At 50.1% G+C, this 20,756-nt stretch overlaps 1 protein-coding gene and 1 non-coding gene across 2 annotated transcripts in view; one reads left to right on the top strand and one right to left on the bottom strand.

The window, feature by feature from the left end:
- RPTOR (regulatory associated protein of MTOR complex 1) overlaps positions 1-20,756 on the bottom strand; it is a 244,418-nt gene that overhangs the window by 58,009 nt on the left and 165,653 nt on the right. The window contains exons 8-10 of the mRNA XM_066237453.1: positions 10,740-10,840; positions 9,763-9,907; positions 3,957-4,032 (exon numbers count right to left, since the gene is read on the bottom strand). Coding sequence (XP_066093550.1) covers positions 3,957-4,032; positions 9,763-9,907; positions 10,740-10,840 — 322 coding nt within the window. The remainder of the gene's footprint in view (positions 1-3,956; positions 4,033-9,762; positions 9,908-10,739; positions 10,841-20,756) is intronic.
- Positions 20,185-20,291, top strand: LOC136309757 (U6 spliceosomal RNA). The gene has a single exon (XR_010726406.1). It is a non-coding gene; the product is annotated as a U6 spliceosomal RNA (small nuclear RNA).

Raw genomic sequence — 20,756 nt, 5'->3', positions numbered from 1 at the left:
CACTCGAGCAATGGGCCACATGGGCCTGCACTTGAGGACAGAGGTCTGGGACCCACCAAGGGTTAGGGGCCAAGGAGGTGAGGAAAAACTGGCAAGGTCAAGGCTGGCAAAGAGCAGGAGCCACAGAGGGCTGTGTTCAAGGAGTGGTCAGCAGAGTCCAAGACTGGGAGCGAGCCAAGCAGGACTCAGACCCAGAACTGATTGCCAGGTGAGCAACACAGCGGTCCCTGGGGACCATCAAGAACAGTCTCAGGATGGAAGGACTCAGAGCAGAGGATGATGTGGAGACTCGCATAAAGACAGTTATTTGGAGGCATCTGGCTGCAGAGGGGCAGGGAGAGAGCAGTGGGCCTGCAGGGGAAGGGGACTGAGTGAAGGAGCTTAAAGAGAGAGAATGGGCACCTTATCTGTGGATGAGAGAAATCTGGGTGAGGGGCACTGCCGCTGCAGGATGGTGGCTGTGGGCGATGCCATTGGGCCACTGGGCGGGTGGAGAGCAGCCATACAGGATGGAGAATGGGAGAGCAGTTGGGGCGCAGGGCCCTCATTGCTTCTGTTCTCAGAGAGTGGGATGTCATTGGGAGGAGGTGCCAGGTGGATGGAACAGGAGGAAGTGAGGCAAAACATTGGTCAGACCTGCACTGTATGGTCACAGCACATTTCCCCATCTAGCCCAGGGTGTGGGTGTAAGGTGGACAGGCATGGTTGCCATTTACTTAGCGACCATGCAGCAGGGCACAGGGAGCAGTGGGGAGGAGAGAAGGATGAAGCTTCACCAGGTCGGCAAGGTGAGGAAGGCTGGCAGCAGCACCCTAAGGTTGGGGTAACAGATGGTCAAGTGGGACGATGGGGTGGAGCACAGAGGTGGGACTGTTCTTGCCCTGCAATTGCAGAGGGGATGCCTTCACCAGGTGATAAGGACCAGGCACAGCACAGGAGAGGGTCTGGCTGGAGGGGATCAGGCATGGAAGGAGCTCTGAGACTCCCAGGAGAGGGCAGCCAGGGTCTTGTCTTATAGAATCCTTTCACTGAATACAGTCCTGCTGCCCAAACCTCAGATACAGAGATTCCAACATCACAGCTTCTGTATCCCATCGCCTTCATCTCTGCCCGCCACTGCTCTCCTGGGGGGAAGGGGGTGCAGGCTGTGATCCAGGTTCCCACCATGTGGATGCATGCCCATGGATAACTCTGTGTATGGGCGGACCCTCAGCATATCTGTGCACCATGCTCCAGACATCCTGACCTCTGCAGAGGGCCTTTTGGGCAGAGTGCCAGCCATCATGAAAAGTGTGCCACATAGGAATTCAGCAGAGAATTCACCACTTAAGTATTTACGTTCTTGCAAAGTCAGCTTGCGTCAGGTCAATCAAATCTGGAGGAAAGACTAGATTGGAACAGAGCCCCCAAAGTGATTTTCCTGCTTCTACTGTGAATTATTCATCAATTGGCTTAAAAAAGACAATCCTTTTAAGTGCTCCTTCCCCACAATTGGGACAACACACTACACTAAAAACCCAATTGGGGCTGGGGGGAGTGGATAGCCCTTCCCTCAAGTGCGCTGCCTGATAGGGTCACTCGTCATCGCTGGAGAAATGGCTCCGGGCAAGGACATAAGCATCTCTGATTGGTCCCCAACATGGACAGAGAAGGAAAACTCTTGCCATGGAGGGTGCCGTGGTGTGTTTGCTTCTTAGAGCCGGAGCTGATTCCAACTCTCCTAGGTGACCTGCAGCATGTCAGAGCTTCCAGGACAGGCCTGAGAGTGGGAAGGCGGTGACTGGACCTCACTGCTTAAAAGAAGAGATGGAAGAAAACCACCCTGTGGCCAAGAGCATTTCAACCCCAACCTCCCAGCAGATGCGCCGCTGGCAGAGAGCTCTGAATCCTTGAGTCAGCTGTCCAAGCTCCTCACAAGCACAGACCGGTTCGTTGCTGTCGGCCCCAACCAGTAGATAACGCTAGCATTGCCCCATCACTGCCCACCACAGTCCCTGGAAGACCAGGACATGTGCTAAGCTTTCCTCCAGTTTTAAGACAAGGCCAGTGATTTACAGCAAAAGTATTAGACAAAGAAGTGACTTCAATAAAGACGATACGCCTGACCAGGCAGGTGGCGTAGTGGATAAAGCGTCGAACTGGGATGCAGAAAACCCAGGTTCGAGACCCCGAGGTCACCAGCTTGAGCGTGGGCTCATCTGGTGTGAGCAAAAAGCTCACCAACTTGGATCCAAAGTCTCTGGCTCAAGCAAGGGGTTACTCGGTCTGCTGAAGGCCTGCGGTCAAGGCACATATGAGAAAGCAATCAGGCCCTGGCCGTTTGGCTCAGTGGTAGAGCGTTGGCCTGGCGTGCAGAAGTCCCGGGTATGATTCCCGGCCAGGGCACACAGGAGAAGTGCCCATTTGCTTCTCCACCCTTCCCCCTCTCCTTCCTCTCTGTCTCTCTCTTCCCCTCCCGCAGCCGAGGCTCCATTGGAGCAAAGATGGCCCGGGTGCTGAGGATGGCTCCTTGGCCTCTGCCCCAGGTGCCAGAGTGGCTCTGGTCGCAACAGAGCGACACTCCGGAGGGGCAGAGCATCGCCCCCTGGTGGGTGTGCCAGGTGGATCCCGGTTGGGCGCATGCGGGAGTCTGTCTGACTGTCTCTCCCTGTTTCCAGCTTCAGAAAAATACAAAAAAAAAAAAAAAAGAAAAGAAAGAAAGCAATCAATGAACAACTAAGGCAGCGGTTCTCAACCTGTGGGTCGCGACCCCAACGGGGGTCGAACGACCAAAATACAGGAAAATATGTATTTTCCAATGGCTTTAGGCGACCCCTGTGTTTTGGTCGTTTGACCCCCGCCGGGGTCGCGACCCACAGGTTGAGAACCGCTGAACTAAGGTGTTGCAAGGAAAAACTGATGATTGATGCTTCTCATCTCTCTCCATTCCTGTCTGTCCCTATCCATCCCTCTCTCTGACTCTCGCTCTGTCTCTGAAAAAAAAAAAAATTAAAAAAAGAAAAGAGATACAAGTGTTAGCAAGGATACGGAAAAAAGAAACTTTGTGCACTGTTGGGGATGTATATTGATTGGTACAGCCACTATGAAAAAAACAAAATGTATGAAGAAATTTCCTCAAAAAAAAAAAAAAAAAAAAAAAAGATGTTACACAAAATTACTTGTAATCAATATGTATATAAAGAAAGATAAAGCAGACAATGAAACTTAAAAAGATACTATTTGTATCCATATTGCTGGACTGGAACACAGACTGGTGGTCACTGGAGGGATGGGGTTGGGGGCAGGTAACACAGTGAAGGAGATCAGGGGGACAAATTTCCAATTATAAAATAATTAAGCCACTGGGCTGTAGCAAACAGCACAGAGAACACAGGCAATGACACTGCAACAACCATGCAAGGTGACAGGAATGCGAGACATCGTGGTGGTCACGTCACAGTGTCCACGCCTGTTGTGTCACTGCACTGCATGGTGGAGAGGAAGTCTCAGCCTGAACCAGCAAAGATCACTGAGTCACGGAGAAGAGAAAAGTGATTGGGAGACTTCAACAGGTGAGTTACGAAGAGGACAGACCTCCAAGGAAAACAGGAGAGAGTGCTGACCAGTGTTGCCAGTCAGGAAGTGAAAGGCCCCTTCATAACAAACCAGCATTGTGGGAGGAGCCTGCCTTGGGGACCTGCAATCACACTCTTAGTTTGAGGCAGGATGTTGCATGCAGACGGGGAGCTGCATCACAGAAAGATTATGACAGCGACTCTTTAACAGGATTTCCTATGAGCTGACCACTTCAAAACCTAACTCTGACCCCTGGCTGATGCATCTTTTAAGCTCTGGCTATGTGCAGGCAGGTGTGTGACCCTGCAGAGTCCAGGCACCACACTCGATGGGTGCTCTTCATTCAGACCAGGAGCCAGAAGCAGCCAGTGCAGGGCCAAGTGGGAGCCTGAAGAACTCACTCGAAATGCCGTGCCTTCCTCGATGATCGTGGGCAGTTGGGAGAGACAGATGTCCACAGCGAGGTCCCAGGCCTGCCTGGGGAGAGAGCAGAGGACACCAGGCATCACCAATGGCTCCACCAGCCAGGGCCCTGCACAGAGCCCAGCAGCAGCATTGCCCGTGGTGTTGCACTGGGGCTAAGCCATGGCCCCTGGGAGAGGGTAGAGGAGGAGCAGGAGATGCCATGGCGGGCAGCACGTTAGAACTGTTCTGTCTGTGACATCTTTTCTCTTCAAATTTAAATGAGAAAAAACTTGGGAACAATAAAGGGAGTCATCCCATAGTCTAAAGTAGTTTTTGCCCCTGACAGCACAGAGCATGTAGCCTGCCCACGCTGCAGGGCAGCTGTGACACCAGGGTGGCCGGGTCACACACTTGTGCTTCATCAGGAACAGGCCAGTGTGAGGCCAGAAGAAAGGAGGCCTGCCTTGGGTCCCCCTCCCCCAAATGCTCCCTGTCCCACCCACATTGTCAGGGCTACTCCCCCACTCCTCAGACTGCCAGCCCTGTCAGAGCCCAGTGCCTGTCCTTGCATGGTCTGACCTGGGCACATACAGACGATGGGGGCCTCTCCAGCCTGGCTCCATCTCCCTTGGGTCCTGTGAGACCTAACACAGCAGGAGGGCTTGGTGGGCTTGTGGACAGAGGGACACAGAGCTGCCTGCCTGGCCAGGAGGGACGCTGATGGCTGCAGACACCACGTGGCCCCTGCATGCACCAGGTCTTTGTTCTCAGTCCCTCTTCTTGAGGAACAGGCCCCATGTGGGAACAAGTGATGGTCTGCACATGGCCTAGTGCAGTGGTTCTCAACCTTTCTAATGCCGTGACCCCGCAATACAGTTCCTCATGTTGTGGTGACCCCAAACCAAAAAATAATTTTGGTGGCTACTTCATAACTGTAATTTTGCTACAGTTATGATTCGGAATGTAAATACCTGATATGCATTATGTATTCTCATTGCTACAAATCAAACATAATTTAAAGAGTGATTAATCACAAAAACAACATTTAATTATATATTGAGAAACACTTATTACTAATGGACCTCCTTACCTAGTGTATTGGGGCTACCATTCCGTAAATAGCTGCTTAACTAATGGATCTGTTTTTTCCAGATTAGTGGCAAGTTTTCTATATAGAACAGTGTGAACTACGTCATAGGATACACTGCAGTTTCTGCACAGCATGGTATCTTCCAGGGCTCTTTCACACTATAAAGCAGCGGTTTCTGCGGTGGAATCCACATCTCATTTACTTCAATGGGAGACCCATGGATTCCGCAGAAGAGAGATAGATCCCCTGTACGGCAGAAATGCAGTTCCGACACATTTCTTCCTCTCCTACTCAAGTCAATGGGAGGCCGCAGCAGATTCCGCTCAAATATAGAGCATGTTGCTTAATTTTTTCCACGCTAGAACTTTTCCTAGAGCAGAAGAATTCCAATAGACTTCTATAGGAGGCAGATCTTTTACACTGCAGAAGCCGCACAGCAGATTCCTCAGTGTGAGGCCTCTTTCAGTCTATTGGGGGTGGCGGATTCCACCTTTGGAATTTTTCTGCTCTAGGAAAAGTTCTAGCGTGGAAAAAATTAAGCAACATGCTCTATATTTGAGCGGAATCTGCTGCGGCCTCCCCTTGACTTGAATAGGAGGAAGAAATGTGTCGGAAACTGTCATTTCTCCGCCTCTTATTGAAATCAAAAGGAGGCTGTGGCGGATTGTGTGGTAACCCGAGATTCTCGGGAGCTCTCTTCCACAAAATCCGCTGCACTCCCAATGAAATCAATAGGAGGCGGATTCAATGCCAGAAACTGCTGATTTCCTCATTCAGAATATGGGAAAATAGTGGGAGATATGGGAGATAATTATACACTGGGAACAGTGTGAACTACATCTTATAGTGGTCTCTTATAGTATAAGACCGATGTAGTTCACACTGTGTAAATGTATGGTGCTTTGTGTAAGTGTAAGCTGCTTTGTGTACTGTGTAATGATTACACACAAAGCACCTTACACTTATACAGTATTGTGTGTATGGTGTGTGTACTGTTTTTACATTATTAACCTTTTTTACACAAGCAGGCTGTCTCGCAGGCTCTCTTGGCTCTCCGCCTCCCGGGCTTCTGTCCTCCGGCGCTTGCTGCACCCGTCATGCCCACTGATGACGTCAGCAAGCGCCGGACACACGTAATGCGCTGCTATGGACGAGCAGCTCTGCCGCTATGGACTGTGGAGCGCCCCCCCCCCTGCTTCCCCTGCCCCTTAGGCCCGGACGGATGATGCAATCACATCTGTGCATGACCGCAGGCATTCAGTTTGGAACGCACGTCCATAACGGTGTGCATTCAAGCTGAATAGCGCTGCTGCAGCCAGTAGCGCGGCTTCTCAGCGGCTAAAGCAATCAGAAATATGTATTTTCCGATGGCTTTAGGCGACCCCTGTGTTTTGGTCGTTCGACCCCGCCGGGTCGCGACCCACAGGTTGAGAACTGCTGGCCTACACACTTACTCCTAATTCCAGAAACTAAACATTTTATTTGATTAATTTCAAGAAATCTTTGTAGGGCTTTGCTGCAGTAATTGACTTTGCTTCTGTCTTAGCAAAGAGTAAGCATCTCCTGTGCCTGGGGCTGCAATTTCCTCTGCAGGGTGACCTCCCGAGAAATTTACTTAGACCAAGGAGACTATGTGTGTGAAGGATGGTGCCTCCTCACAATGGCTTCAACGGGATCAAAACAGAGTGAGAAAATACAGACACCCAGGAGCACAACAAAAACAAGATGAGCAAGAAGACCAGAGAACTGGTTTCCATTGTTTAAGTAGATGAAATGCAGTCATTGCTCCTGGACTGGTCCTTTGTGTGAGAGGCAACCCCCCCCCCCCCACCTAATTAAGAAGCAACCAGGAGATGAAGAGCGCTTCTGAGTGTGAGCAGTAAATGCTGCCATTGCTCTTCCGGCCATCGCAGGCAGCCGTGGGGGTGGGGGGGGGGGCGGCCAGTAGCTTGGACAAGCTGGTGTGGTGTGCCCCCACCTCGGGCGGGCTCATCCTCTAGAAACCCTGGCCCAGGTGCGGCTCTAGCTCCAGGGCAGCTCAAAAAGCAGACAGCTGGGGCAAAGGCCTCTGACTAAGAGGGCGGCATTTTCAGCTTCCCCTGCCCCATCACTGCTATGTTCCTACAGTTGTCTCTTCTTGGGATCTAAAGCCAGTTTTACACTCGAGTCTGATCAGTGCAGTTAGCGGTATAATTCTCCACATCAATGGGACTAACACCTGCTCTCTAATGGGACTCATGCTGGCACCGTCGCTGGAAAAGCCCCACCCAGAGAGGACATGTGTCATACTCATATGACGTTCCTCCTTGAAATCTCATCCCCACTGACTTCTGTAGGAGGAACCCTTTGGTTTTACGCTTATTGGGCTTTCCTAGCATAAAGATAGGAGATCTTTCAAGAAAAGACCCCAAACTGGAGAGCCCAGGCAACTGTGTCAGCACTGTCCCCATGGATGCCTCTCCCCGCCTCACATACTTGTCAAGTGTTTTAGGGGTCGTATTACTATGGACCGCCACCCTCAACAAGCAGAACTTGTCTACGGGAGCTCTGCAAAACAAGAGCCGTGAAGGCTATGGCAGTCCACCCCAAGTCGTCAGATGCATGTCAGCTGGGGCCTGTCAGCTAGGGCCTGGGTGCTCTGGGGGGTGGGGAGCTGTGCATGCGTGAGCATGCGCGCGCGCGCGCGCGCACACACACACACACGGCTCTGCTCTGTGAGATGCATGGTAAGTTAAATTCATAGGACAGAGACCGTGTTCCCGATAGTGAGGCTGCTAGACAGGCAGCAATGGCGGAGAAAGTGGGGTAAGGAGGTGCTGCCATCACGTCTAGAACCTGGACCTGGGATTCAACCCACAGACACAAATCCTAGCTCCAGAGGATTCCAGGGGCCAAGACTAGAGACACACCTCTATAGGACAAGGATGCTGAGTGGAGACAGGTCAGTGTGTGGTGTCCACCCAACCCCCCAGCCTCCCTGCCAGCTCTCCACTTATGTCCCCACTTGCACTGTCCTCCCCTCCCCGCTTAGCACTGCTGACCCACGAGAGCAGGGCTGGCATCACTCCACACACACACACACACACACACACACACACACACACACACGAAACACGGCTTGCTTGCTATGGCCAATTTTATACCCAGATAGCGTGCACTAACTAGAAGGGCTCAGTGGGGGCAGGACATTGCCAGAGGGTGCTGTGTGTCCATCCCCAGGATCCTGTGTGGCTGGCGTGGCCTCGCTGCAAGAAGGCCCCTTCCCCTGGGCAGCTGCCGTGATGCCTATTTCCTACGCCTAACTGGTTTTTCGTCCATAACCAGAAGCAGCGCTGACCTACTCAGTCTTTTCCTCCCTCTTTTCCTTTTTTACAATGGATACTTCACACAGCCTGGTGCAGAAGAACACAGGATTTAAGGCATTGGTTTCCCTAAGGGAACAGGTTGTTTTGATGATGCAGTCTTCTGGAAATGTGGATCTTCATTCTAATTACTTGCTCTATGTCTTGCAGGGACTTTTCAGACAACTCTCTCTCTCCCAGTTCTTGTCTTCACAGAGTCATGGAGATGAACTCTGCTGTGGTTGGCCGCCCTGCTCACAGAGGACTTAGGCTGCAGCATGGCTCCTGCTTCTTTTTTTTTTTTTTTAATTTTTTTTTTTTATATTTTATTTATTAATTTTTAGAGAGAGAGGAGAGAGAGAGAGAGAGAGAAGGGGAGGGAGGAGCAGGAAGCATCAACTCCCATATGTGCCTTGACCGGGCAAGCCCAAGGTTTCGAACCGGCAACCTCAGTGTTCCAGGTCGACGCTTTATCCCACTGCGCCACCACAGGTCAGGCTGGCTCCTGCTTCTGAGTTTCTCCACACCAGCGCTCACTGTTCATTCTGTAAGCTCTCAGAAAGGACACGACGCTACAACGGCTTAACCATTCCTGTGTGCAGTCAGGAGTGCGCCAGCAGGGCACACAAGTGTCAGTTCCTGGTTTCTCCCAGTGAGTGAGAGGCAGGAGGTCACACATTCTCCTGCTTCTCTGGTTCCCAGGGTTGAGGGAAAGTAGTCATGCTCATATTAAAAAATAAATACACCTGACCTCAAAAACACACCATAAAACCATTTCTAAGGCTAAGCGTACTATTTTCCTTTCTTACCATTCCTGTCAGCACTTCCTGAAACTCGTGTTTCAGGAAGGATCCAAAGAGGAACCAGATGCCTTCACATGCAAAGCTGAGATTCAAGACGACTTAAATGATGGTTACTGCCCCTGCTAGTCTTAGTGGCGTAAGTAGCAGTAACTCAGTTTTGTGGGAAATTGTCAAGTCACAAGAGGTCACACTTGTGTGCACGTGCATGCTGAGCAGCAGATAAGCCGGTGGCAAGAACCTTGGACACACCTGATGCACTCAGCTGGATGCCTTCTGCTCCTCGCTGGTCTCAGCAGGAGGTCTTCCCCCAGAGGCCCGCCTCCCCCTCACATGCCCTGAGAGACCCTCAGGGGCTCCTGCACTTGTGTAGAGACGTGGGTTCCTCCTGGCAGACCAGGAGCCCACGGGGAGGGTTTCATTCCCCGATCTCCAGGTCTGGCGGCAAACCTTCCTCTCTTGGTCATGTACTTCCATCAACCTTGTATGCCCATCTAGAACCTGGGTACACTGGGTACACTGCTCAGAGAACGATGCTATGTGCTGGGCACTGGCTGGGGAAGACACTCACCACATGGCGTGCATGTAGGTGGGGGGCAGGCGTGGGCTGCTGACCGGGGTACAGTTGTACGACCTCATGATCCTTTCTGCCAGCAGGAAATTTCGAAACAGACTGGCCACCAGCAGGTCCTGTCTGAAGAGCTTCTGGAAGAGATCTGTAGCCGAGAGACGGAGACATGTCCTCAGGGACCCATGGCAAATTATACATATGGGCTTCCATCAGAAAAGCTCTCAACCATTGCCGGTTGGCTCAGTGGTAGAGCTTTGGCCTGACATGTGGATATCCTGTGTTTGATTCCTGGTCAGGGCACACAGGAGAATTATCTTCTCCAACCTTCCCCCTTCCCCCACCCCTTTGCCTCCTACAGCCATGTCTTGATTGGTTCTAGTGAGCTGGCCCCAGGCGGTGAGGATGGCTCTGTGGATCCTTTATCTCAGGCACTAAAAATAGTTTGGTTGTGAGCATGGCCTCAGGTGGGCAGAACATTGGTCCCACATGGGGGTTGCTGAGTGGATCCCAGTTTGAATGCATGTGGGAGTCTCTCTATCTGTCCTCCTCTCACTTGGAAAAGAGAAGGAAAAAAAAGCAAAGAAAATCTCATAGCCAGTTGGGACAATATGCATGTTCCCTATAGGCAACATACACATAAATGGGAGCAAGGACCAAAACCTACCCAGTCAATGAGGGTCTTATAGTAGGAATTCTGCTTTTAGGAAACAGGAAGAGAGGTGAGCCCGCATTCGTTGGACTCGGCTTACTAAGGATCAGAGCAAACCTATCTGTGCTGCTCACTGCAAGCTGTGCTCTTGGGACCTAACCCACCGCATCTTCCTAGACACCTCACAGTCCCTGCCTCTGCCTTTCACTGCCTCCTGTCAGCGCCCCTCGCTGCAGAACCTGCTCCTTCCACCTGACTTATTCTTTGCCTAAAGCCAGTGGCTCCTGGCTCTGCACAGTCTACTACTGCTGACCACTCGCAGCCTCACCCCGAGGGAGCACATTCCATGCGATGGTATCCGTGATCGCTGTGAAGATCCAGTTCAGCTCACCCAGGGGAGTCCTCCTATCATTCAGCCGGCCGGGAATCCTAGGAGACACACACATTTCCATTAGGGACTGTGGCAGTGGGGACAGAGACCGACGCTCAGACCAGAGGTGGGGTGGCCCAGGCACACTGAGAAGCCCCCACCTTGCCATGACTTCTGACTTCCTATCTGAACACTCATTCTCTCCTTCCACATCTAGACCAAAGTGGTTTCTTCGGTGCCCCAGATGTATGGAACAGACCCATTGGGCATCCACGCCATTCCTCTGGTTTCTACATCTGAGACACGAGCCACACACTGTGCCCCAAGGGGTCTGTGGCATCTGCTGCCAAGGAGTCTGCACCACAGTCAGTCCCATGTCCCTGCCCAGCCGTGGCTCCCACTGCATACGTGCACTCTAACTACAGAGCCGAGGAAGCTTGTCCTGGGAGGCCAACTTCCTGCCCTTCACACAACTAACATTTCTGAGCAACAATGTGCTGCCACAAAGCTTACGATCTGCCAGAGGGCAGCCAGGAGCAGAGGAGGGTAGTATGCTGCACTGCTGCCAACAATTCCCTAGAACAGGGGTCCTCAAACTTTTTACACAGGGGGCCAGTTCACTGTCCTTCAGACTGGGAGGGCCGGACTATAAAAAAAACTATGAACAAATCCCTATGCACACTGCACATATCTTATTTTATTATTATTATTATTATTTGTATTTTTCTGAAGCTCGAAACGGGGAGGCAGTCAGACAGACTCCCGCATATGACCAACCAGGATCCACAAGGGGGCGATGCTTTGCCCATCTGGGGCATAGCTCTGTTGCGACCAGAGCCATTCTAGCACCTGAGGCAGAGGCCACAGAGCCATCCTCAGCGCCTGGGCCACCTTTGCTCCAATGGAGCCTTGGCTGCGGGAGGGGCAGAGAGAGACAGAGAGGAAGAGGAAGGAGAAGGGGAGGGGTGGAGAAGCAGATGGGTGCTTCTCCTGTGTGCCCTGGCCGGGAATCGAACCCGGGACTTCCATACGCCAGGCCGGCGCTCTACCACTGAGCCAACCGGCCAGGGCCGAACATATCTTATTTTAAAGTAAAAAAACAAAACGGGAATATAATATTTAAAATAAAGAACAAGTAAATTTAAATCAACAAACTGACCAGTATTTCAATGGGAACTATGGGCCTGCTTTTAGCTAATCAGATGGTCAATGTGCTCCTCTCACTGACCACCAATGAAAGAGGTGCCCCTTCCGGAAGTGCGGTGGGGGCCGGATAAATGGCCTCAGGGGGCCGCATACGGCCCATGGGCCGTAGTTTGGGGACCCCTGCCCTAGAACGTGTGGGGGTGGGTGGACATGTTGGGCAGAGCCCATTGCTTCCACGGCACGTCACAGAGAGCCCTTGCTTTCCCTCAGGAGCTGTGTCCACAATGACCTGGTTCACAGATTGCAGTATAATTCTGTTTATAAGGCCTCACAGATGAATAATTCCAGTTATAGTCCAGATACAGCGTTGTCCTGGCACACCAAGGTCCTGGGTTTGATCCCATCAGGGCACATGAGAAGTAACTGATGGGCGCACAACGAAATGAGACAAATGAGTGGGACAGCAAGTTGATGCTTCTCTCTCTCCCTCTCTCTCTTCCCCCCACCCTCAAATCAATGGAAAAATTCAAAAAGTAATAATAATTCTGGTTACAGAAACTCATTCGATGGCGCTGTGTTGGTAGGGTTAATCGTGGGGGGCCTCAAGAGCGGGTGCGGCTGAGCTGGCTGATCTCCCCACAGGTATGGAAACTCAGTTCCTCCAGGATGCGTTGTCAAGGGACAAGAAAAAAGAGCTGGGGAATCAGTAAAATACTCAGAAAACAATCACCCAGTGTTACTGCTCAAAGAATGTCAGAGGTCTTAAAGAAAAGGATTTCTAAATTCAGGAGACAGTTCTCCCTCCACAGGCAAAACTCTGGCTCAGCCACTAAAAAGCTGAGCAAGCACAGCCATGTTGTGGCCACAGCTGATTCATACACAGTTTAAACTGGCTTTGTGTGGGGCATTTTCCAGGAGTCCCCCCACTGAACACAAGTCAAGGTTTCCAGGCAAACTCCCAGCACAAGGGCCTGACCAGGCAGTGGCACAGTGGATAGAGCGTCGGACTGGGATGCAGAAGACCCAGGTTTGAGACCCTGAGGTCGCCAGCTTGAGCGCAGGCTCATTTGGTTTGAGCAAAAACTCACCAGCTTGGACCCAAGGTCACTGGCTTGAGCAAGGGGTTACTCAGTCTGCTGAAGGCCCACGGTCAAGGCACATATGAGAAAGCAATCAATGAACTAAGGTGTTGCAACAAAAAACTGATAACATGCTTCTCATCTCCGTCCATTTCTGTCTGTCCCTATCTATCCCTCTCTCTGTCTCTGTAAAACACAAAACAAAACTCCCAGCACAAGGACACGAGGACCTTTCTCACAGGTGAGCCCCAACCTAGGACTATCGGTGTGGCCCAACACTCCTGTCAGGGGGCGATACAGGTGACCTCCCAGGAGCTGAGGGCAAAGGCCAGTTCTTCTCTTTGGGCAAAGCCAGGCCCTTTACGCCAGTGGTTTACAACTGCCAGTCTATGGACCAGTGCTGGTTGGGTCCATGGACTGGTGGTTGAAAACCACTGCCTTACACAACATCAAACAAAGCTCTCAGGCCTGGACTTCAGCTTCAACTTGAGGCAGTGCCGGCCAGGTTCAGGAGCACTGTCCCCGGACTTAGGCACCCAAGGGGCGCAGCAAGGGCTCCCAGAGGGGGTTCCACAGGGGCATGCAGTGATAGGCCATACAGACTGTCAGGGGACACAGTCAATGAGGCTACAGATCAGCCCACAAGTGAAGAGAAGGCTGCTTTGAAGCAAAGTGGCCGCTCCCACATGACGCTGCTTTGGAAGTGTGGCTAGCTGACCCGTTGGGAAGGGCAGAGGCAGAACGGTTGGGGAATGCCCATGCACCTCACCTGATTGAGTCTACCACCACAGATAGAGCCTGAACTCAAAATGTGGGATGGGAAGCAAACGTGCCCTGTTTCTCACACCAGAGGAGTCAGAGACGACCTGCTAGCAGCAGGAGATAAACAATGGAAGAGGGACAACCACCAGGGAATGGTGAGTTACCAAACTGCTGCTTGTGTTATAACACAGGAAAACGCCCCTTTTCTAACATTAAGTACAGAAGCAAGTAAATATTATACAGTCATAACTGCACAGAGCACATGTAAGGAGGGACAATTAGAAGGAAGACCCTCGCAATGGCCCTGTACCTGAGAGTGCACAAGCATGCAGCCTGCTCAGCAGCACGATCCTGCCTTTCCTCTTGTCCTCCCGCTCCTCTGGCTTCCCTTTGAGTTCTGACTCCTGCCAAAGCCTGGTGGTCCCTTCTTTTTCCCGGGGAAAAACAAAAGAAGATAAAAAGTTGTACCCCATGAAAACCACCAAACCCACAGGAGCCCGTTCTAGTCTTGGTGCCAGTCTGTGTCCTTCCTGTGCTGGGTTGGCTGGTGACCGAGTTAGTGCCTTGGCCACAAGCCCACCGTCCCAGGCCTGCACTTGCTCCTGCTCCGATGTCCAGCTGTGCAGCCTCTCTCTCCATGTTCACCTGAACACCGTCCCTCATTACTGTCCTGATGTCCTCACTCCTTTCAGACATCCTGTCCCTTAGTCCCAGCTTCCCCAACCCTACCTGCTTTTCTCAGCTTGGCCTCTCTGGGCTGGTGCCTGTGAGAACCAAGGCCTGACAGTGACCACAGGCTGGTGTTTAAGTGCACAGACTGGCCATGGCTGCGTAGGTCCCACAATTACTCTCCAGAGACCCAGAGCCCATCGCCATGCCTGGGTTGCCGTTTGCCAGCCAAGGACCACGTGGTCGCCTTGTGGGGTAGCTGTGCTTTGTGTCACCCTCCTGTGTGGCCCCCACTCGCCTGTGTCCTGTCTCAGTGTCTAAAACCTCCCCTTCCTCAAGTCCCTTTCTATTCCCCCCAGCTTTGCCTTTCACCAGGACATGCTTCCCAGCCCCATGAACTTGACATGGTCAGCCAGTATCCCCCTACCTTCCTGGCTCAGGGAGCACCCAGCCATGCTCCAGTTTGTCTCCTCACAGGACATCTCCAGGGAACTGCCTCCTATACCTGCCAAGGGTTCCTAGGCTTTCGGGGCTCTGCTTTGAGCTCCCACAAACTTAGCAGGTATCTTTGCCATGAATGACAGCTGCTACCCAGGCAATGTCTGCAGTGGGCCTGGAGCTTTTTGGATGCAAGGCCATGTGCCTCGTCATGCCAGCCTGATATGCAGCTCTAGAGGTTGGAGGCACAGCAGGTACATCATGTGTATCTGAGGGGCGAGTGTGAGTCCTGACTGTGAGAGCATGACGCAAACTCACTAAAGATATTCAGGTGATAAGAAGACAATTACCCCAAATTCCATTGTCTGAGGACTGCTAGAAACATTTTGGTGACATCTCTCCTGGTTTCTGTGTGTGCACACAATCAGATTATTCTAAACACACCGACACTATGCAAAAGGGATGTTGTTGGGGTTTTTTTGTGTGTGAGAGAGACAGAGAGGATAGATAGGGACAGACAGGAAGGGAGTGAGATGAGAAGCATCAATTCTTCATTAAAGCACCTTGGTTGTTCATTGAATGCGTTCTCATAAGTGCCTTGACCAGGAGGTTGCAGCTGAGCCAGTGACCCCTTGCTCAAGCTGGATGAGTCCACGCTCAAGCCGATGACCTCGGGTTTCAAACCTGGGTCGTCTGAGTCCCAGGCTAATGCTCTATGCATTGCACCACCTGCAGCGCTGTTCAGGCCCCCATTTTTGTTTTAAAATACTCACAAGTACACTTAGAAAGAAGTCTGGAGAGGCACACACCCAAGCACTAACCCTGATCATCTTGGCATTGGTGAAGATTATGGATGTTTCTAATTCTTTTTGCTTCTCTTTATTTAATAATACACCTGTGCTAAAAACACACTACTTTGCAAAACAAAAAAAAAATACAGCTTTGTTTTTTTAATTACAGGGAGGCTACAGTAAGTTTTCCTTGAAAGGTAAGATATTTTAAAACTGAGTTATTTTATAAATCCACGATTTCACATTCCATTCAAGTAAAGTAGAATGCACACCCACTCCATCGGCCTTAAATGACTTTATGAAAATGGGCGTAGAGAACCGTGGGCCACTTCACAATGCAAATAAGTCATGACTTAGAAATGCTCCCGAATAAGACAGGGAGGTGAATCTAGTAAATTCTTTTTATTTTATTTATTTTAATTTTTTTTATTTATTCATTTTAGGGGGGGGAGAGCAGGAAGCATCAACTCCCATATGTGCCTTGACCAGACAAATGCAGGGTTTTGAACCAGCGACCTCAGCCTTCCAGGTTGACGCTTTATCCACTGCACCACCACAGGTCAGGCCCTCAAAACTTCTTTTTAAAAGAGTTCTTTTGACTATCCCTGTCAGTGCCTAGTAGGATATATGTAGTTGCAAAGATAGCCAAACACAAGAGACCAGTGCATCCTCAGTGCCAGGTGCAGGCTGGGGGGGCCAGCTGAGTCCCTGAAAGGAGGCCGTGGGTGTGTCTGTGCATTGCACACACACAACTTTCCTAAGATAGCCACACACAAGAAACCAGTGCATCCTCAGTGCCAGGTGCAGGCTGGGGGGGCCAGCTGAGTCCCTGAAAGGAGGCCGTGGGTGTGTCTGTGCATTGCACACACACAACTTTCCTCACTCAGTGAACGCTGTACGAAACCAGACATGTGCAAAAAACGCGTGCACAGGAACCACCTCCGTCACCACATGAACAAAGTGCGTGGGGAGACACTGCCTGAGGCGGGGCTGGGACACGGCCCTCAATGGCACTTTGTGAAAATGCTTCCTTGTTTGCCGACAGTCTGAACCAAACCCAACCACATATCACAGTCTTTTCTAACCTCCTGTATGTAAAACCATGCACAATTTCACACTCTTGGTAATATTTGGTCTTCCTAGCCTGCAGTCCTTTTTGTGTTAGTCTCGCATAGATTTCAAGGACAGTTGAAGTCTAGGTCAGTGTGCACGGACCTGCGGTCTATGATATGTGTGTGTGAGACAGGGCCGGGTGGATGCAGAGCTGGAGCTGGGGATGTGTCTCTTCCCCAGATGGCAGGGCCGCGCCTGAGTCAGCAGAAAAGATGGAGGAGGACATAGAGAGAGCTGGTTGGAAATGGAGCCACATCTATTGAACAGGACAGCCAGCAGATGTCAAGTTACATTCTCAGCCCTGACTCAGAGACACTTGTGGTGACGCCATCCAGAGAGCTGCTGGCTGGGCCCTTAGTAACCTCTGCAAACCTTAGGTGTGTGTCCACAAGTCCCTCAGGGTGAGATGACTTCCTGGGTTTCCTTCCTGGCTATGACAGGTTGGTAACTCACCACCCGCCCACAGAGAACAGCTAGGCAGGCCTTGAGGGAACCGTTTTGAAATCAAGGGTGGTTGGCCTCAGAGGGAAGCCCAAGGTTGCAGCTGCCTTTCTCTGGGAGGTGCCTGGCAGCTCCCAAAGATGACCTGAGAGGCAGGAAAACAAGGTCAAGCCTGGCAGGCTCAAGGGGTGGAGGACAAGCCAGACCTGAGTGGCTCCAAGGCAATGGAGCACTGATGAAACTCCCTGGGCTTTGAGCCAAGACTCAAGGAAGAGCTAGAAATAACTCAGACCTCACAGCCTCAGGTCACCCTGAATCTCTCTACAATTTGTGTGTTCAAGTCGCAACATTCAATAAAAAACAAAGGCATTTGTTGGGGACCTAAATATACATCTGAAACCAAGAAAAACAACTGTCAAGAAAGGAGAAAGGACTCAAGCAACGGCAACATCAGAGATTTTACAATAATTTTACTTGGTATGCTCATGAAATTAAAGAATAGGCTGGACACTCTGGCAGAGAGCTGGAAATATAAAATAAAGCCTGCAGATTCTAGAATGTCAAGAATTTGTAAGTACAGTATATTAAAACTAAGAAACCCACAGGCGAGTTGAAGAGCAGATCAGACAGTGGCGCACAGAGAAAGGGAAGCTCAGTCAGAGAAGACACTCAAGATTAAGCACGAAGGGACAAAAGGTTAACACATAAGGAACGTAATAGAAACTGTAAGAAGCACCATAATGTGTCTATAAAAGTCCCAAAAGGTGAGAACAGAGGGAATGGAGAAGAAGCAGTATTCAAAGAGAAGATGGCTGAGAATATCCTACAGTCAATGAAAAGCAGGAAGGCACGGTGTCGTGGTCAGCTCGAGCTGCCCTGACGGAACACTACAGACTGAACTTACTTCTCACAGTTCTGGACACCAGATGTCCGAGTGTAGGCTCTGGTCAGGGCTCTCTGCCCCACCTGCAGACTGCTGCCTTCACACCACATCCTCACTGGCAGAGAGGGTGAGCGGATATCTCTTCTTCTGCTTAGAAGAGTATTATTCCCATCAGGGGCTCCACCCTTATAACCTTGTTGACCCCCTAACCTTCACTTCCACAGGCCCCATCTCCAAGTACTCTATCACATTGGGAGTTATGCCTTCAACTTATGGGTCTGGGGGATGCAATTCAGTCCATGGCACTCAAGGTCAGGAAATACTACAGCCATAGAGCAGAGCAAATACAATGAAGGCTCACATAGGCACATCAAAATAAAACTGTCAGAACCTGAGACAAAGTTCTTAAAAATAGCCTGACCAGGCAGTGGCACAGCGGATAGAGCATCGGACTGGGATGCAGAAGACCCAGGTTTGAGAACTCGAGGTCGCCAGCTTGAGCGCGGGCTCATCTGGTTTGAGCAAAGCTCCCCAGCTTGGACCCAAGGTTGCTGGCTTGAGCAAGGGGTTACTCAATCTGCTGAAGGCCCGCGGTCAAGGCACATATGAGAAATCAATCAATGAACCGAGGTGTCGCAATGAAAAACTGATAATTGATGCTTCTCATCTCTCTCCGTTCCTGTCTGTCTGCTGTCCCTATCTATGCCTCTCTCTGACTCTGTCTCTGTAAAAAAAAAAAGAAAGAAAGAAAAAAGAAAAGTCAGAAGAAAGAATGCATATAACCTTGAAGGGAAGATGAATAAGAGAGGGTCTGGTCAGGAGACAAAAACCATGCCAGTGGTTTTTAACAGAGAAAAATTCAATATAAAAAGTTTTAGCTAAAATTTGGAGATTGACTATTAAGAGGAAATAGGAGAACTCTAAGAAAGACAGGAACATAGCTGTAGGCGGAGCAGCTACACCTCTGGGCTTGGGACACACATTCAAAGAAAGGGCAAATTTGGACAAGGCCCATCAAGGCTAAGACAGACCTTGTGAGGGAAGGCTGTGTCCCACTGGATGGTGGAGAAGATCATCAACCCTCAGAATTCAGGTGCAGAAACCTTTAACAAAAAAGTAATGAGTCACACCCAGTAATGTACCAAAGGGTAAAACACCACAACCAAATAGGGTTTACCACAGGAATACAGGGTCTGTTCAGACTAACATTGAAATGCCAATAATGCAAATGTAACATATTAACAGGTTGAGGAGAATCATCATCTCAGTCATGCAGAAAAGGCACTCGACAAATTTCCAAACCTATTCATGATAAAAACTTTCAGAAAACTAAGCATAGAGGGAACTTACTCAACCTGATAAAAGACAGCTATGGACCCTGGCTGGTTGGCTCAGTGGTAGAGCATCGGCCCGGCGTATGGATGTCCTAGGTTCGATTCCCAGTCAGGGCACACAGGAGAAGTGACTATCTGCTCCTTCACCCCTCCCTCTTCCCCTTCTCTCTCTCTCTCTCTTCCCTTCCTGCAGCCATGGTTTGATTGGTTTGAGCCAGTTGGCCCTGGGTGCTGAGGATGGCTCCATAGTCTTTACCTCAGATGCTAAAAATAGCTTGGTTGCCGAGCAATAGAGCGATGGCCCCAAGTGGGCAGAGCATCACCCCATAGAGGGCTTGCCAGGTGGATCCCAGTCAGGGCACATGCAGGAGTCTGTCTTTCTTCTTCCCCTCCTCTCACTTAATAAAAAATAAATAAAAATTTAAAAAAGGACATCTATAAAAAAGCCACAGCTCACATGACATTTAATGTTTACCTTTGAACTGATTCTCAGTTGAGATCAGGGTTTGGATGCCCAGTTCCATCACTTCTACTTAATACTGCACTGGAGCAATTAGCCAGAGCAATAAAGCAAGAAGAAGGAAATAAAGACATAAAGACTGGAAAGGAGGAAGTAAAACTGTATTTCCAGGTGATGTAATTATGTACAAAGAAAGTCTTAAGGAATCTATCAAACAGCAATTAGAACTAATAAGTAAGTTTAGCAAGATTACAGGAAATGGGGTTTTTAGTAAAAAAGCAATTGCAGCACTTGCATTGGCAGCACATATACTGGAGCTGGAACAATACAGAGAAGATTAGCATGGATCCTGTGCAAAGATAACACGCAAATTTGTGAAGCATTCTGTATTAAAAAATAAAAAGAGAGAAATTCATCTCTACATTCTATTGTTAAACAATTTAAAAACTGAAATTAATTTAAAACTGCAAAGCATCAAGGGAACTCAATCGGTATGTGCTGACAATTATACTAGACGAGCCTACTAAGTGCTTAGTTCCAAGGTCCTACGAGGTAGAAAAAGTACTGCGTCATTTATGTTAGCCTTGAATAAGCCAGGGGTCACCAAATTATTGCCCAAGGACCAAATCCAGTTAGCAACCTATGTTTTTATCTTTTTTTTTAGAGAGAGAGAGAGTCAGAGAGAGGGATAGATAGGGACAGACAGACAGGAACGGAGAGATGAGAAGCATCAATCATTCGTTTTTCGTTGCAACACCTCAGTTGTTCATTGATTGCTTTCTCATATGTGCCTTGACAGTGGGGCTACAGCACACCAAGTAACCCCTTGTTCGAGCCAGCGACCTTGGGTTGCTCAAAC

The sequence above is a fragment of the Saccopteryx bilineata genome, chromosome 6 (assembly GCF_036850765.1).
Source record: "Saccopteryx bilineata isolate mSacBil1 chromosome 6, mSacBil1_pri_phased_curated, whole genome shotgun sequence".
Lineage (NCBI taxonomy): Eukaryota > Metazoa > Chordata > Mammalia > Chiroptera > Emballonuridae > Saccopteryx > Saccopteryx bilineata.
This window is presented reverse-complemented; position numbering and strand designations above follow the sequence as displayed.